Below are 19,211 nucleotides of genomic sequence, written 5' to 3'. Positions count from 1 at the left end.
AAAAAGACTAACAGAGATGGGGTGTCAAATGATACAAATTACATTTCTATGGAACTGTGTATCTTAATCAAATAATGCTTGTATGATTGGTGAAAGAGGTATGCAGGGTAATTATCAATCAAACTGATAAAAGTGAATTTTTTAATGTAAATGCGTATTTTTTTTTTTTTTAACCAGATGTGGAAGAAGTACTCAGATCAGTTAATTAAAAGTGCTAAAACTGTCAGGGATTTTGTGGCTCGAACCCAAATGCAAACAAGAACTCAGCTCGGAAGGATATTTACTCAGTTTATTGAACACAAGATATGGTTGAAAGGCTTGGTGCAGGAGGTAGGTTCCTCCGGTGTGGCGGGGCAGGTAAGAGCAAAGGCAGGTAAGGCGGGTAACAGGGCTGAATGGGAAGAGCGTCTACTGTGGAGAGATCTCCAGCCAGGCGTTCTCCGTGACTGAGCGACTCCAGGGCAGGGCAGGGTCTCCAAAAGACACTAAAACAGGGCACAGGAAAACAGTCAGGGCAGAGGGCAGAGGGCAGAGGGCAGGTTAGGCAGGTCAGGCAGGTCGTAACATTACCTACAAGACTTAAAAATCCAGCAGGGAACTGTGGAGATGGCAGGGTACATAAACCAGCCCAGATGATCATAGGAGACAGGTGTGTGAAATGCTGATTGCCTGCAGCTGGGGGAACACACCCAGCTCCCAGAGATAAGGCCCACAATTCTGCCCTGAGGGAGAGGAAGACACCACATGTAGACAGACAAAACAAAAACCCACCAAGCATCTCTCACACATTCAAAAATGACAAAATAACTCAAACACATACACACCAGCTGTCACCTCCCTGCTCATGGCAGAGTGACAAAAACCACAATTTCAAATACTACATTACAAAGAATAGTACTTAATTTAAAACCCCACTTAAGTAGAAGTATTCATCAGCACTAAATTAAAAGTACTTTCTCTGCAGAAAAATGTCCTCTGTGAATGTTATTTAACATTATACTATTAGATTATTACAGATGCATTCATGTGTAATCAGTACTTTGCTGTTGTAGTTTTAATGGTGGAGCTAGTTTTAACTAGGCTACTTTATACAGAGAAGTTAGATGGTTTAGCTCAGTGGTTCCCAACCTATACAGCCCCTAGAGGGGTCTATATAGGGCCACCAGATGCATCTAAAGGGTTATGAGATGATAAATGGGGCAGGAAAGAAAGTAAAAATGCTCTGCTGTACAGATGTGTGCTCTTTTCCAAAAATATTGGATACTTGTACCTTTTTGAGCTTCCAGCAGATATTGATATTGGTGAAGTTTGGTTTAATAGATAACAATGCATAATTTTCACATGTACAAGCTTATCCAATGTTTTTAATGTAAAATCTTAAGCTTAACAGTACCTACAGCTATGAGGCAAATATAGTGGAATAGAAGTATAAAGTACATTAACTGGAAAGTATAGTATGAGTACCTCAAAAATGTACTCAAGTACAATACTTGACTAAATGTACTTAGTTACTTTCCATCTCTGCTTTTGACTTAATATACTGTTTATTGAAACAGCTCCAGAGGTCTCTAAGTTGGTTAAGAGTATGTTGCTGTGTAATACTATATTTTTGGTCATTATGATAATATATTTGAGGCAGTGGATATAATTCAGTTCCTCGCCAGTTGCAGCTGTTTTCTTGTGAGCTCTTTTCGATAAAATGTTACACCTCTTTCAGTGTGAAATTTCACAAATACAGCTGGCATTTAATTTGTTTATCATCTCTTTTCATCTACTTACAGGACTTTTCCGTTTTTGTATCTCCTCTATCTCTCTTCTCCAATTTGATGATTTTGTCTGTATTGATGTGGTTGGAGGATACCAATTATTTTCACAGGAGATATGTAAGATTTCAGACATGTATTTCTTTCTTTTTTTTTTTACAGAAAATGTAAAGATTTTTTAAATAATGAATAGAAGAACGGTCCCAAGGGTTATATGATTGTATATTATTGGATTATTACCTTAATGTGTAAGCAGCATTTTAATCAAGTTAATTTGAACTATTTTCTGTTGTGTGGTGTAATATGTAACAGCAAAATCTGTCGAATAGTGGAATTAAAAATACATTATTTCTCTGAATTAGAATCATAAATAAGCATTAAATAGAAACACTAAAGTAAAGTATAAGTATCCCAACATTTCACTAAGTAAAGTATTTGAGTAAATGGCATATTACATTCCACCACTGTTAATTACATAATCTTAATTAAATTTGATATTATGATCATGCTACTATAATTTTTGGAAATCAGTTTATTTTGAATCCTACTGCGTTTTTTTCCCTTTTGAGCCGAAATCAGTCCATCCTCTTCCAGTTAAATAGTTTTTTTTTTATTAGTGGACTGTTTGCCCTATCTTCAAAGTGCTCCTTATCAATTGGCTACTTATTTACAGAAAACAGATTCAAATTCAAAATGCCCTTGAATCCTCTGCCTTACAGTAGGTTCACTTCAATGGGTGGAACCTGTCTGTAAGAAACCCGGTGATTGGAGATCTGAAACGCCACTCAAATTGTATTTTGCTCTCATTGGTCAGAATCCAAAACAACGACTTGTAGCCCCGCCCGCAACCATTTTGTCACTGAATACCCCGCGGAAGTTGGTTTGTGGACTGAGGACGGGATGTTGTTAATTTGCGTGAAATAGTGTTAAACGCTTCGACACTTTGTTGTTGTTCTGGACAGTTTGGTGTTGTGTTGTAGAGACAGAGGAACGGTAAGAAGTAGGTTTGGGAGGAATTACATTTCTCTCACTTTAATGAAAGAAAAAAAAAAAGCAATCCCTATATGAGCTAGCTAGCTAGTTAGCACGGGGGTAATTAGCCATCAACGTTTAACTGTAACGTTACATTGTTTAACTACAGTCTCTTGCATCGTGACGTTTTTTTCATATGATAATATAAAGCTATACATTTAACGTTAGTTACCGTTAACTCATTAGTTCGCTGCTCCTTTTATACACCTGCGTTGTTCAGCTAGTATTGTTAGTGGTTTTGTTATGGCTTTTAAAAGTACATTGTTCATTCACTGTTTTGTGGCGATACGTTAACTATTGTACAACTATTTGGAAAACATGTCCGATTGATCCCCCAAAAAGTGAAGGGTACGACTTTACTGTCTCGTTGCTATTTAAAGTTTAAAAAAAAAGAGAAAAAATAAAGGGAAAGACCACACTTGTGGCAGCACGCTGAGGTTTGTTGACATTGTCTGTCACTTCGTTATACTGTGGTTTTATTGTTACGGAAGTTCATGTGTCTTGTTACCTGTCCTATAACGTTACTCAGTCTGTTGGGGCAAAATGTTGGAGTGTGGCATGCTGGAGCGGGACAGACGGGCTCTGCGGAAACGCTCTGCTATTCTCTGCAAGCAGCTGGTGGTGGATGAGCTGCTCATTCAGTCCTTGCAGGCAGACGACATCCTAACCGAGAGCATGGCAGAGAGAATTATGGTATGTGAACAGACCGATATATGGATATCGATTCATGCAGGACCCTCATGTAATAAAGCTCAACAAAAGATAGATCAAATGACAGTTCACAGATGTTAATCTGTAACTTGAGTCAGCCTTCTAAACATTAAATATTAGAAACACCAGTTTAACTTGCTGTGAGTTGGTTGTTGCTTGGCAGCCAGCAGTTTTGGGAAAGGTTGAGGTTTCACGACCTGGGAGAAAGTCCCTGAGGGGTCCTGTGATAAATTTGAGGTGTAAAAATATGATAAATAAATTAATAATTAATATTTTTTTTTATTGTAAAATACAATATACATTCACTTATTTAGGCCTTTAAAAATAATTTAAATTCATCTCTTGGCTAAACTGCATACCATTATAACAGTTCTATTGTTCACTGCTTTGAGCTCAAGTGCAAGTGACTAGAATTATTCAGAGGTTTCATATCACTCTGGTTCTACTTACCTTGTAATCAAGTACTGACAGGTGTAGTGTCTCAGATACTTGTGCAACGTTTTGTAAATGTGTGGTGTGGACTGTATGATGTATGAGAGTGTAAAGTCCATATGTGTTACTGTTACTGCAGCCTTATGCGGCACTGATGCCCAAGACAAAGCCAACTAGTTTTGAAACAATTCCATGTGAATGCAAGGATTTCTTCCTACCTGACCATGCTCATTACCCCTGAAGATGCCCCCATTAAAACAACCAATGTCTGCTTGAGTGCATGCCATTTTATTTAGACAGATCTTGGTGACACTTAACTGTAGAGAGTCAACAGTTGGCAACGATAATAGTGCATTTGATTTACAATTTTCATACTGTCAGTGATTTAGTTAGTTTTCTGATGTAGTCTCCTCTAATCTAGGCTAAACCAACATCTCAGGAACGAAGCTGGCAGTTACTACTACTCTTACCAAAGAGAGGGCCCAGAGCCTTTACCAGCTTTTGCTCAGCTCTGCAAGAAACTGAACAGCAGCACCTGTGTGACCTGCTCACACAATCACAAGAAAAAGACAGCAGAGAGACACATGTAGAGGTGAGTGTGCATTTCATCAAGCATCACCACACACAGCTACAGTATACAGAGCAGATTCTTACCAGACTTAGTGCAGTTCTTGGACTGTTTTCTGCTCAGAGTATTCATACTGAAGAAGACCCAGAGGTAGAAGCAGGGCGACTAGTCATGCAGACAACAGAAACTATAAGAGGTTAGCGGCGTGCTTATAACCTCCTAAACAAAGATTACTGCAGGCATCGTCACTGTTGACATTTTCACAAGACTTAGACAGAACTTTATTTGTCTTATATGAGAAGCTTGCATAATTGTCAGCTCAATTATACAGTATCTCCAAATAGGCAATACACCCCTCCCATTTTTGTAATTATTTGATTATCTCTTTTCATGTGACAACACTGAAGAAAGGACACTTTGCTACAAAGTAGTGAGTGTACAGCTTATATAACAGTGTAAATATGCTGTCCCCTCAAAGTATCACATCACACAGCCATTAATGTCTAAACCGCTGGCAATAAAAGTGAGTACACCCCTAAGTGAAATTGTCCGAATTGGGCCCAAAGTGTTAATATTTTGTGTGGCCAACATTATTGTCCAGCACTGCCTTAACACTCTTGGGCATGGAGTTCAGAGCTTCACAGGTTGCCACTGGAGTCCTCTTCTACTCCTCCATGATGACATCACGGAGCTGGTGGATGTTAGAGACCTTGCGCTCCTCCACCTTCCGTTTGAGGATGCCCCACAGATGCTCAATAAGGTTTAGGTCTGAGACATGCTTGGCCAGTCAATCACCATTACCCTCAGCTTCTGTAGCAAGGCAGCGGTCTTCTTGGAGGAGTGTTTGGGGTCGTTATGTTGGAATACTGCCCTGCGGCCCAGTCTCAGGAGAGAGGGGATCATGTTCTTCAATATGTCACAGTACACGTTGGCATTCATGGTTCCCTCAATGAACTGTAGCTCCCCAGTGCCGGCAACACTCATGCAGCCCCAGACCATGACAGTCCCACCACCGTGCTTGGCTGTAGGCAAGACACACTTGTCTTTGTACTCCTCACCTGGTTGCCTCCACACACTGTTGACACCTTCTGAACCAAATAAGTTTATCTTGGTCTCATCAGACCACAGGACATGGTTCCAGTAATCCACGTCCTTAGTCTGCTTGTCTTCAGCAACTCTGCATCATCTTTAGAAGAGGCTTCCTTCTGGGACAACAGCCATGCAGACCAATCTCATGCAGTGTATTGTTTGAGCACTGACAGGCTGACCCCACACCCCTTCAACCTCTGCAGCAATGCTGGCAGCACTCATACGTCTATTTCCCAAAGACAATCTCTGGATTTGGTCGACCATGGCGAGGTCTGTTCTGAGTGTAACCTGTCCTGTTGAACAGCTGTATGGTCTTGGCCACCGTGCTGCAGCTCAGTTTCAGAGTCTTGGCAATCTTCCTATAGCCTAGGCCATTTTTATGTAGAGCAACAGTTCTTTTTCAGATCCCCAGAGAGTTATTTGCCTTGTTGAACTTCCAGTGACCAGTATGAAGGAGTGTGAGAGCGATAACACCAAATTTAACACACCTGCACCCCATTCACATCTGAGACCTCCTAACACTAACGAGTCACATGACAACGGGGAGGGAAAATGGCTAATTGGGCCCAATTTGGACATTTTCACTTAGGGGTGTACTCACTTTTGTTGCCAGCGGTTTAGACATTAATGGCTATGTGATGTGTTATTTTGAGGGGACAGCATATTTATACTGTTATACAAGCTATACAATCATTACTTTACATTGTAGAAGTGTCATTTCCTCAGTGTTGTCACATGAAAAGATATAATCAGATATTTACAAAAATGTGAGGGGCGTACTCACTTTTGTGAGATACTGTACTTGCTCACAGTCTCACACATCGTCTGTAGACAGAGAAGAAAAGAGTGAGGTGAGCAGCACCTCGTCATGTCCAGTCCAAGCCTCAGATAGCAGCCCATGCTCAGAGTCATCATTCAGAGGGTTGGTCCCAGTCACGGAGGAAGACAGGAGGACAGAGAGACAAAGGATGAAGAAAGGAGGAAGAGATAAGTCGACAGATGTGAGAATCACAAACCACATCCATCTTGTTAGACAACCAGATGACCTGCTGAGGTAGTCAAACAGCAGGCAGGAGATTCCTTAATAGTTAAGTTATGATTGCAGTTGTCTCATTCCCACACCAAGCATCAGTAGCTGCCACAGCAAAGATCAAAATCTTAGTTTTTTTGTCTTAAGCAGCTGATGTTTAGTCATTCATAATTTGTGCGTGATTTTAAATTTCAGAGGTTTGTGGGCTCCTCTCTTCCACTTCCCACTCAAGAAGGAATCCCTGCCAAGAAAGCAAGGACACATGGTGAGTTATACTGCAATGTAGCCTGCATTCAGGAAAAAAAATAGGTGTCCCATGTTGTCGGCAATATTGTTCTGTTTCCGTGGAGACATTGGGGGTGGTGTCCGGAGATAAGGCTTTATCTGTTGTCCAGTTTAAATAGACAGATAATTGAAAATACTTCACACAAAAACATTTTGTAGCCAGCAGCAGCTTGAGAGACTTTACTGTGTGTGAACTGTTCATTGTATAATCCCAAGTGTAGGAGTGTGGTGGTTATAGCATTTTTTATAGTCCATACCTACAGGCACCACGCCCCAGGAGTGACTCATTCACAGCATTGCAATACAAAGTTTGTTGTCATACAAGTGCTGGTGGGAACACACGATGGTGTGAAAACTTGTATCAGCAATTTCATTTGTAACAAGCACAGTTTAACATTGTGTGTCTGTGTTTGTGTGTGTGGCAGAGTCCATGGAGTTTAGTCTTGATGCAGATAGTCCCATCAACACTCCTGTACTCCCGTGCACTCCTGATTTTTACCTTTCTCACTGCCAACAGGTAAAATACTCCTCTTAATCAAGTTTCAGTTCAACAGGTTGCTTTCTTTTTTAGTTATTTATTACCTGCGGCCCTTTGAAAGACTTGAGTCCCTATATATGTATTTATTGTATTATATGTATTTTATTTGTAAAAAGTAGGGATGGGCATCGTTACTCGGTACCTTTTATGGTATCGTCTGAATCAGCCCAGTATCAAGTAGAATCGAAATTGATACTTTTTGTAACCAGATTCTAGCAAAAAATTATTATTTGTAGGTGTTTGCTTGCAGCCAAACACACAAACAACACACCGAAAGAAAGAGAAGAGCAAACCTTTTTTTCCCCCTACATGTGCCTGCACCATAAACTGTATAAATAAAAAAAGGCCTGCATGTGCCAAGTCCATGCGTGATTTGAACAGCCGCTCACCTTCGGCTGCGGCCTCAGGCATGTTCGTCACTGTTGAAAGTTTATCAACACAAGCTTGGCTTTCCATTGGTTTCATCTTCTGGTATCATACAACACTTCTGTGTACATTTTTATGTGCTATTCACATCACTTATCACTGATCGATCACTGCGTTCTATCATATCAATTAAACACTTTTGTGGTGCAATTCAGTTTATTGATCAAAAATTTACAAAATAATTTTCCATTGTTTACTTTCAACACACATATCAAAAAATGTCCTTAAATTTGTTTCCCATAACTTATTTGGTCACTAAACTATTTCACTCTTCTCTCATTCAAATATAAAAAAAACTCCAAAACTGTCTTCCTTCCCTGCATACTACTACCTGTGAGGCTGAGGATGAGGAACCATCTCATACAATTTCCAAATACATTTATGTAACAATTATTTGAAACAAGAAAAAAAACCTAAAAAAGATAACCTTGCTTGTCCACAACAACAATAATAATAATAATAGGCTACCAATCAACTACCATGGCTTCAACAGGTGGCATTTTATGGAAGGTATCGAGTAAGTACTTTATTGGTATCAGTATCACTTTAAGGGTACTGGTATTGTAAAATTTTAAACGATACCCAACCATAGTAAAAAGTCATACTAGTATAATGTAATGTATTTGATTTTTTTTGTTTGTTGAACTGAACTATACAATAGTGTTAAAGCCCTTTATAGAAACATATGTTTTGCAAATGCTTTGTCATGAGGTTATTTCTGACTCATTGATCCATTCTTGCCCTTTCCATTTCTTTAACATGCTATTTTTGTTTTTCTCTTATTTCCTGCCCTCCAGTCTTACAGAATGAATTCATCCCCTCGTGGTTTTGCTTTGGTGATCAGTAACGTGACCTTTGATCCTTGTGCTGCGCCCGACCTTGACACTAGGAAGGGAGGTGAGGTGGATGACGAGGTCCTCAGGAAGGTTTTCACAGAGCTGGACTACCTGGTTACAGTACACAGAGACCTCAGTGCTCAGGTAACACACACACACACACACACACAGATGCATGCTCACTGTTTTTTACTGGAAGTTATTTGAAACACAATCCATCCATCTCGTTTATCTGACAAAGCTAGAAGAGGGAAGTTTAAAAGGGAGAGGAACAACCTTATGTCATTTGAGAAAATCACTCGTGTAAGAATTATTTAACATATTTGTTAGCTCATTTTCAGTGCTGTTCGATGTGTTATCACAAAGCAAAGACACTTTACACATTTTAGTCATTTAGCTTATTCTAAGACGGTTGGCATGGGTAAGCGTGTTGGCTGTCCGCGTCTTGCTCAAAGACACTTTGAAGGACACTTTGCAAAGCTTGGGTTTTTGCTGTGGGGGTGGGAACAACTTGACTTTAAATGGATTTACTACTTAGACCTAGAAGGATCGTAACCATGTGATCGCCTTATCAACATGTTCGGTATTAAAAAAGCAATTTGCAACCGAAAACTTTGAAAGCCTTGGACACATGCTTATCTTTGTTAACTGCAGTTTTCATGAATCCTTATTCTTTGCGTAGGGCATGAGGACGTGCATTGAGAACTTTTGCCGACGGCCAGAACACCAGTCAATGGACAGCTGTGTGGTGTGTCTGCTCTCCCATGGAGTCGAAGGAGCTATATATGGCACAGATGGACAGCTCCTGCAGGTGTGTTTGTTTGATCGTTTTCTGTGTTGATGTATGCCAGCACTGACAGGCTCTGGAAGGCTCTACCCTCAGGCCACTATGGTCCTACCTAGAAGGGCCCCCACAGTCCTACACATATATTTATTACTATAACTAATTTATTGTTTCATTTTCACAATTTACACAAATTAAAGGATCTGGCGGGGTTAGATTTCATTGTAATTCCGACTGCATCATATAAGGTTACATGTGACAAATAAACTTGATTGATTCATAATGCCATTCAAGGGTAGATGCGAACCCTTTTTCAGACATTTACTCATTTAGCGGACGCTGTTATCCAAAGCAAATTACATTTGAGGAACTACATACAAGCATCAATAAAGTATGAGATCCGCAAGTGACAAAAGATACTAGAATTAGGAAGAAGAGTTAACGAATAGTGCAATCAATACAAGAGAATTGTAAGGCGATAGAAGAAGAAGGGCACAGGAAGTGCATGTTGGAGGTTAGTGTTATAAGAGGAAGTGTTCTCGGAAGAGATGAGTTTTCAAGAGCTTCTTGAAGTTTGAGAGGGACACCCCTGCTCTGACGACGTGTGGTAGCTCGTTTCACCATCGTGGTGTCACAGATGAGAACAGCTAGGACTGAGATTGCTTTGTGTGTAGGGATGGCAGAGCCAGGTGGCGTTCGTTGTTCCTTCTCAGTGCATTGGCTGAGAAGGAACGTAAGCTTGACATCTAACATGTGTGTCCCTTGGTCCATTTCAGCTGGACTGGGTGTTTGAAGCTTTTGACAATGCGCACTGTCCCCTGCTGCAGAACAAGCCCAAGATGTTTTTTATCCAGGCCTGCAGAGGAGGTAAGACTCTGTCTTATTCTGTACACCCCTCTATCATCATTCATTTTACCTGAAACATAACCTACCTATACAGTATATCTAACCCATGTAGACTACTCATTGTAGCCATGTAAGCAAATCTAAATAAATTAAACATTGGATGTAAGGTCCATACATCACTTATAGTCATAAGCTTTCGGTAGTGTCATCATGGTGAATACAAGTGGCCAACTGTGTGTCCACAGGATTTGGGGCATGTGCGGTTGGGAGAAGACACTGGAGCGGACCCATAAGGGATCATATCATAATACACAAATATAAAGATGGGAATATATTTTTGTAACGCTACCTATTTTAAATCAGTTGGATCCCTGCAACATAATACAATCTTTTACTATAAGAGTAAGAAAAGACAGATGCCTGCCTGTCCCTCCACATGTCCAGAGGTTGTCTGCTGTTACCTTCCTGGCCACTGGGACAGCTGTGACAATTTCACAGCTGTCTGTCAGCCACACAGCTCCAGATGCTGTGGATGGTGTCATATGTCAAATTTGACATTTGTGTTCTGTTGTAGACTAGATTAAAACGTAATACAATAGTAATATAATAACAGTCCATAAACATGTAATTAATTTGTGACTTAACCAGGCTCCCAGCTAATTAGTGATGGAGGTTATGGTCTGACTACATGGCTGATGACACTCTTGACTAACTCTGAGACCCCTCAGGAGCAATGCTAATTACTCTCACACACTCCCTCACTCCACCACAGAGCCCACCACAGGTTTGCTGCCGTAAGGCCGTTAGATGTGGTTGGCCACTGCCTCTGCAAATAGCTTCAGTAATAATGAAATGAAACTACACTGGAGAAATGGCTGAAATCGTTTTGATGCGTTTTTTTTCATACAGAAATGGAGGCTCATGCAAATTACTGATGTTAGCTTTCCTTTCAGAGATAATTTCAAGAATCCAGTTTAAAAACTGTGCTTTACATGAGCTGATTACTGTATTTGCTATTTAGATTTTTGATTTATCAAAACGTTCCACTGAGATGCAGCCAAGACACCCCTTAAATTGAGTCCAAGACAAGTCCTCGTTTTGAGATCAAGTCAAGACTGCGACAGAAAAAAAACAGCAGTGCCCTCGAGATTTTTCCTACTGTAGTCTAACTGTTGTTTGTAGTCAGAGAAAAAGCATCTCAACACTGACACCAGGCTTGAGTGCTTCAGCCCTATTTTTTTCTTACCAGATATTAAAACTGTAGGATGTTTGAGGTTAATTTGAGACTGTCTTGTCTTCCAGAGGAGATGGACTGTGGAGTGGAGCAGATAGATGGGCCATCGAGGACCTGTTCACCAAGCTGTGAACAGCGGGATGCTGGGAGGGAAGGACAGGGGGATGCAAACTCCAGACAGAGAGGGGATCTGGGTAGGCCTAGGATTAAACTGCCCCAGCGTTCTGACATGATCTGTGGCTTCGCCTCTCTCAAAGGTCAGAGAATTTGTAAGTTTGTCCCTTTTGCTATTCTGGGGAGGACTTATTAATGAAATATGGTATTTATTTATCTGAAGTGTAAAATAAATGAAGCAGTAGAGAGTAATCCATGCAATGAGAAAAGAGAGGTTATACAGTGTCTGGACCCACCTGTCTGTTTGTTCTGCACCTGTACCCAACTGTGGCTTAATGTGCCCTTGTTTTCTACCAGTAATGCACGCAGCCTGCACAAGAACTATCTGCAACAACCAATATGAATAATATTGGAGTCTTTAAAAATCCACTGATTTTGCACATCGAAGTCTTGGGGAGTTCTTATGCAACTTGTACAAAGCCTTTTGTGGCTCCAGAGGGAGCTGTGTGAAATCTGATTAACCCTGAGGCTAGCAACTCAAGGATACATTTGCCAATACTAGCATAACACCCAAATATCCAACCAAACTGTTGGTGATCAACTTGCATTGTCGATAATGTAGGTGCCAGGTGCATGGAATAAAACAATAAAGGCAACGGGACTAATGCAAGAATGTTTTTGTTTTCCTATTAGTGTACCACTTCAGATTCAGCTAACGCTCCCAACTTCAGATAACTGGTTACGGCATGTGTAAACATGATGAATGCCTTTGGCAATTGTAAACGTGATGCCTTTCATGTGTAATTGAGTGTTACGTCATGAGAATGGTAAATCAGCATAATTAACGCCCCTATGACACCATATAGGGCTACACGCCCTTACGGATATGTCAGAAAGTGTTCATTCATGAAAATTACATTGAAGTTCCACATTTGCAGAAGCACAGCTCGTGGTAATCTGAACCACAACAACAACCAATCATTTGTCTGCCAATAGATCGGCACAGTGTCACTCTTTTCCAAATGGCTGATGCGCTAAGGTTGACCTTATTATATACAGAGACAAATTAACCTTCAATTTGTGCATCATCAGGTCATTTTGCAGTTTGAGATGTTAAGTAATATTGTGGTGTTATACAGTAGCATCAATAGCCAATTTCATTGAGTGATGATATTGTTAGCCTATATGAATAAATTGGTATTATCATCAGAGTTAAGCCTAGTTCACACTGCACGATTTTTAGCATGATTTGCCGCTCGGAAAGCTCGGCGACCGTGAGGCTGTGATCTGGAGTAAATCAGCGGTTGATCGGTGGTCACCAGTCGTTATGTGTGAACTACTCAATGGCGCAACAAAACGGCTCCCCGACACATTTCTGACACATCGCTGACGTCTGCCAGACATGTAGCATGCCAAATATTTGGAGAAGTCAGCCAACTCGACATCCACATCCAGCCAATGAGAGCAGGCAGCTGGCAGAGCAGGCAGCTACTTTTTCACCACAAAACACTTTTTACTCCCCTCCAGTTCTCTCTGTAGCTCAGACAATCCCTGCTACCTGTATGTGCTAATCCATTCTTTCACCCATATTTTTTGTCTTTATAATAACAACAAACAGCTGTTTCGTGTGTATGTTCGCGTCATTTCCTGTTTCACATTTCCCCTGTTTTCTTGACAAAATGTGGTTTGGAGACCTGGGTCGGGTGACAGAGTCCTTGTCAGCTCGTGTAGCGTGTGACCCCCTGTCACCGATCAGTAACGTAGTGTGAACGTCACAACAACTTCAAGACTCCTGTCACAAGACTGCAAGTTTAATTTATATAGTCAAACTCAAAATTATACAGTCCATTAGTGAAAAACGAATGCAGACTACTTGCACATGACTTCTAGAGTTTTTTAGAGTGAAAGTTAAAGAGACCAGATGGTTCATTTGTGAACTATTCTTTATGGTCAAAACATGACAAACGCTGGAACACTTAAGAAATCTGACATAGAACATCCAAAACGATTATAATCAAATCTTTTTTTCAAAAAATATGCATGAGTAAAATGAAGTCAAATCTTTTTTTGTGCGTTTTTTTTTTTTCAACAAAATAAATATCTAAATAGAAATATTAAGTACTAATTTGTTTATGTTTTAAATGAATTAAATCAAATATTTATTGAACATTTGTTATATTGTCATTGAGATAAATTATATCATGATCATTATCCTTTTTGTTTTATTTCCCAGCCCTACTCTTAAGGACAAACGTGTCAAGGGTTAAAATCGTATTGATTGATAACATTTCCTTTGAGCTCTGCTTTCACCTATTTTGGTCTACTACTTTTCCACGGCAGTTATTATTGTTTGATGACTTATAGTTAGTTTTGCATCTTATCTCGATGTATTAAGCCTGTTATTGTTTGACATCTTCATCCTCAAGGCACTGCAGCCATGCGGAACACCAAGAGAGGATCCTGGTTTATCCAGGAACTTAACACAGCACTTCGCCTCCATGCCAGAGACGCACACCTTGCAGACATCATGGTGCAGGTGAACATAAAGTGTTATATCATTTCATTTACTGCATTCACAGTGTAAAATATGCTTTATTATTACGTTAACTTCTTAAAGACATTACTCTGATCCTCCTGTCTTTGATTTTTCTGTCTCTAGGTCAACGGGCGTATTAAGGAGCGAGAGGGTTACGCTCCTGGCACCGCCCACCATCGCTGTAAAGAGATGTCGGAGTTCACCAGCTCTTTGTGTAAAGACCTCTACCTTTTCCCCAAGTACCAGCCCCAGTATTGATGTGCAAATATGCACATACACAGATTAACACACGCAGACCATTCCTTGCATTACAGCCACTCAATAATGGCCCACCACTGTTAATTCCACGCCAATTACTGCCGCACACTCACACATTCCCCTGTTCCAACTTCACACCCAAACAGAGGATTTATTCATTCATATTTTCTGTGTAAATACTGCCTCCACAAACCCACATACAGACACACACACACACACATCCATACACAAATCTTGGAAAGGAAAAAGGAGCAAGCTTATGTTAATGTACTTGGAAATGGGCAACATATTTGCAAACAACTTACTTGTGTATCTGCGTCAATGCCAGTTAGAGGATTTAGATGTTAATCCTTTTTAGTCAAAGACAGGATCGTATTTTTTTGTTTGTTTTCTTACTGCACAGCTACTCTGAGGTTTCACTCTCTTAAAATGTATTTTGTACACATATCTATTTTTGTGGCTTTATTTTGTATGAAATTGTTTTTATAAGGATTTTTAGGCCCATTGTCTTTATTTGTATATAATGTTTATAATAAGTTGTGACCATTTCTTGTTGTTAGTATAGTGACAGGCGGGGGGCAGCACAGCAGAGACAAATGCCTTGAATAATTTGCCTTTCATCAATATTATTCATATCCTCTGCAGTTCAAAGTTCTTTACTGTTATGATTGCAGACCGCTTTTATTTTAGTTATAGTCAGCTACAGTGATTTTTAAACAGTAAAGTCTTTGCAGCAGGTTTTGTCCTGCTCTCATTAGAGAAGTAGGCTTTTATTTTTTCTCTCATGACAAGGAAAAACACCTACAGGGCAGCTTCAAAACAAGTGTCATTTACTTTTTCACGTTTGTTTGCAGATATTGAGTCAGGAAAATTCAGCTTTTTAACCTTAAATTTTATGAAGCCACTTGCTGTAAATTTCACTTCATGTGAGCTGTGTTACCATATATCTGTCTCTGCCATGGTGGTGGGCTGCCAGGGGAATGCGGTGCTACTTGTGGGGTCATACATCTACAGTATGAACTCTGACCTTTACGCTAACACGGAATAGTGTTTCTCCCTATGTCTGGGCTGCATATTTAGTTTGTCCCCCTCCAGTGGTATTTTACTGTATTTTATACAATAAGGATAATACATGTCTTCCATAAACAATTCTATGGCAACCATGTGAGGATGGTCTATTAGATAAATTTATGACCATGGAGCTTTCACAGTATGTTGTATCACTTTGGCACGCCCACACACAGAGAAATCAATTTCTCAAGGCATTGTATGCATTGATGTTTCCGAGAACAGTCCTGACCAGGGGCAGTGTGTTTAGTTACAACAGTGTTGTAGTGAAGAAAACAATATATGGTGGAAAAACGGTATTGATTGTTAACCATATGTAAACAAAGATGCTTTTAAGCTGTACGGTGCTTGTGGTAGAGTTTACCCATGTCTAGGAAGGTGCTCACTCCTCTTATGTTTTTGTTTTTTTTAATTAGGAAATGTAAAAGAAAAGCATTGGAGTGTTAATATAGAAGGGTAACTTCCCTGCAGGGTGAGAACTTGCTCTGCTGAGGTGCAGTGTGGGGGGGCCGGGAGAGATTTATTTCTGTCAACGCCAATGACTGCCAAATGTTCTATACAATAAACGAGCCATGGTTTTCAAACAAGACAAACATTTGTTTTGTTTTTCTTTCTTACAGCTGCATGTGAGTGTATCTGCATTTTCCTCTGCATTTATTTGACTTAAGCTGAAACCTGGTAGCCCTCTGCGCTAATGCTGCTCCTGTGTATGCTCCACTTTATTTGATCCACCTTGTTGCTGTGTTTGTGTGTGTTGTTCCCAGCATACAGCCTGTCCTCTCCGTTCTCAGGTATTGTATAACTGGCTCCCCACTATTCCGCTGCGCTCAGGTCTCTCTGTGCTGTGACTGGGACGTATGTAGCCCTCACACTGCCTGCCACCCAGTGATAATGTTCTTAGTGTATCAGATAGAGGCCCAGCCAGCTGTCCACAGTCATTCTCCCTTGACACACACACGCGCTGGCGGTCAGAGTAACACATTTCTCGCTGGCCTCTGTTGTAGCTGTGAGATTAGGCTGTTACGTGCTGGCGTGTGGACCTCAAAGCAGGGCGGGGTTAAGGGGGATCTGTGTGTGTCTTTGTGGTTGTCATAATGGCTGCCCTGTCCCATCAGCCTGAGAGGAAGAACCATGAGATGAGTTAGAGACGTTTAGATTAACTTGTCTGGGTGGGATGTTGTCTCACTGGGGGTGCAGAGCAGGGGTGGTCTACCCTGAAAGCCTGTGAGCTTTTCAGCTTTTAGCAAATGATGTGCAGCACATATACGCTTAGCTCTCTTCCTGTATTAGCTCCTTCAGACATCTGAGAGAGGTTAAGCAACATGGAGATCACTTTACTGTGGTCTACAGTGGGACGTACAAGTGTCTTGAGGGGGGTCTTTTACCATACGAGGGGGTGGGTGATTTTAAAAAAAAAAAAAAAAAAAAAAAAGGAAACTCCCCTAAGGGAGGACTGCTTTAGCATGTGAGTGTTATGGGGATTGCCTTGCATCATTGGCTGATTAGGTGTGAGCTGTCAAAGGGGTGTCATGTGCACCTTCCTGCTCACGTTGCAGGGCAGCCCTATGGGGGGTGCCCTTCCAGCCCCCACCACCTCCCCCCTGTCCAAACAGGAACAGTCCATCCAAACACACACACACACATACACCTAATGGCCGGCTGGCAGGGAGGGTGCTGCTAAGGGCAACAAGTTGTGTGTGTTATTAGGTGTCTGCAGTTCTAATAAAGGAAAGCGCTACGTCCTTCACTGCCTCATCAGATGGCTTTGCTCTGCTTTGTCTGCCTTCCTGATTTCTGTCCGTGCGTCTGTCAGGTCTGCAGTGGAGCTGGATGGCTCGCAGCCTCTGGATCATCTGGAGAAGAGTGTGTTCAGGAAGGACATCATCTGTGGAGTTTTTTAGATATATAATGAGTGTGTTTGAGAATGAGTTTATAGGAGTTTGAGAAACTTTAGAAGATGTTTGCGTGTTTATTTGACCTGGTGTAAAGTGTTTTTGTGTGTGTATATTTATTATACGAGAGAGAGAGAGAGTGTGTTTGTGTGTGTGTGTGTGGTGTTGCCCAAGCCATTGGAAATGCTGGGGTGTCCAGCGAGGTTATTTTTGGATCAGTGACAGCGTGTCAATGGCTGCAGATGCGTCTCAAAGGAAGGCTCTGAGATACCAACAGACCCTGGTAGGTCTTTCCCAAATCTTTCATTACCTGCCTGCCTGTTTGCTGTCATATCTGTCTCTTAAAATGTATTTTCCGTTCCCCTCATTTGATGCCCCTCCACCTTCTTCACCTCCCTCAACTCCCCATCTACCCACCTGTCACTTAGTCCTTTCCAACCATCTTTCACTTTCCCTAATTCTTTTGCACCTTAGCTTTTAGTGCTATTCCTCCACAACTACCTCCAGGTCATTTGTTTTCATTTGCTGCATCCATTGTTGTCCAGCATCACTGCTCTCAGTCTCCTCCTCTGTTCTCTTTACTTCTTGCAACTTCTTGTCAAGTTTATTTGAACAACCCTCTGACACATTCACAGTCTGCACTGGTTTCACACCACCCACGCTACGAAACACTGAGTGAAGGCATTCGATGGAAAGTCATCCAATTAAGGATTTTATTGTTTATTTAGATTTCACACATCAATCTCATTGTTTTGGGTGGGATTTTTTATGCAGATTATATCTTCATCTGCAATTCTCTTTTGTGACCCTGTTTATCTGTTTGCCTCCTTAAGCTGCAGCCTTGTAAAGTCATTCCTGTTTTCTGTGTTGGTGGATATAAATACCTATATACAGGAAACCTGAGCAGACAGGTTAGATGTACGTGTTGAGATGAAGTCATGTCACTGTATCCCCCAGTTCATCTGTTCAAATGCTCACACAGAATGATGGTCATTCCTCCCAGCAGCATCATGTCTGTCTTTGACTTTTTTACTATTAAGTTCCTCCAATCACACCTGCTCTATGAACACACGACTAACAGCATCAGATCAGCATTTCAGCATTGTGTTTACGTCCAGCGTTTTTACAGGACATTTAGAAGGAGTTAAATTTGAATTATAAGAATTATAAGGTCTCCTCTGAGACGATGGACGGTTGCCCACAGCAAATCTCTAAATCTTGGCCCCTCAGGGGGGCCCACAGATCAGATATAAATAAGAAATCTCAATTAACCACACAATTTACAGGCTTAATGTCTCATTGCGAAGTCTCACATCTCTCAGGTGTGAAAGCTGTGATGGCGTGTGTGTGGGTGGGTGGGTGGGTGTGTGTGTGGAAATTAGAGCCTGGCGGGACTTAAAGAGTTTATGTGTAGAGCTGTTAATAGAGCATCCTATTACAATTTCTTTATTGATCAGCAGCAGGAAAAGGCAGAGTATATTTTCATGTCGATTGTTTAGTTGGCTAAATCTTCACAGATGAATGCTGATGCTGCGAGGTTGCAACAGAAGCTTTGTTTTTATTGTTCCCAGTAAGTGTTGGGGTTAAAACTGGGTTCAGTTTGTTTTAAAAGTGTTTTGCATTCAGGACCTGCTTCACACTAACAGCGTTATGGTCATTAAACATGTCAAGATTCCACAAAATGAATGCGCTTGCACAAATAATTAAAGAAATTACATAGGAATTGAATAAATATTAGCAAATAGAAAAAAGTAATGGGACAAGAAAAA

At 40.8% G+C, this 19,211-nt stretch overlaps 1 protein-coding gene and 1 long non-coding RNA gene across 6 annotated transcripts; one reads left to right on the top strand and one right to left on the bottom strand.

Moving 5' to 3' along the window:
• Nucleotides 1-5: 5 nt before the first annotated feature.
• Nucleotides 6-3,599, bottom strand: LOC123968477. The gene is made up of 3 exons (XR_006824465.1): nucleotides 3,304-3,599; nucleotides 575-722; nucleotides 6-485 (listed from the first exon to the last, which is right to left on the bottom strand). It is a non-coding gene; the product is annotated as an uncharacterized LOC123968477 (long non-coding RNA).
• casp2 (caspase 2, apoptosis-related cysteine peptidase) lies at nucleotides 2,618-16,139 on the top strand. Of its 5 annotated transcripts, none has more exons than XM_046045289.1 (12): nucleotides 2,618-2,756; nucleotides 3,325-3,488; nucleotides 4,360-4,530; nucleotides 6,414-6,596; nucleotides 6,821-6,890; nucleotides 7,336-7,427; nucleotides 8,672-8,854; nucleotides 9,393-9,521; nucleotides 10,271-10,361; nucleotides 11,643-11,831; nucleotides 14,115-14,224; nucleotides 14,348-16,139. In XM_046045289.1, the coding sequence occupies exons 2-12, from the start codon at nucleotides 3,339-3,341 to the stop codon at nucleotides 14,480-14,482; spliced, it is 1,503 nt and encodes a 500-aa protein (XP_045901245.1). In that variant the 5' UTR covers nucleotides 2,618-2,756; nucleotides 3,325-3,338; the 3' UTR covers nucleotides 14,483-16,139. The 5 variants fall into 5 exon arrangements, with proteins under 5 accessions (XP_045901245.1, XP_045901241.1, XP_045901246.1 ...); XM_046045285.1 differs by having other exon boundaries at nucleotides 11,643-11,843; XM_046045286.1 differs by having other exon boundaries at nucleotides 2,625-2,763; nucleotides 11,643-11,843.
• The last annotated feature ends 3,072 nt before the right edge of the window (nucleotides 16,140-19,211 follow it).

Source organism: Micropterus dolomieu, linkage group LG03 (assembly GCF_021292245.1).
Source record: "Micropterus dolomieu isolate WLL.071019.BEF.003 ecotype Adirondacks linkage group LG03, ASM2129224v1, whole genome shotgun sequence".
NCBI classification, from domain to species: domain Eukaryota; kingdom Metazoa; phylum Chordata; class Actinopteri; order Centrarchiformes; family Centrarchidae; genus Micropterus; species Micropterus dolomieu.
This window is presented reverse-complemented; position numbering and strand designations above follow the sequence as displayed.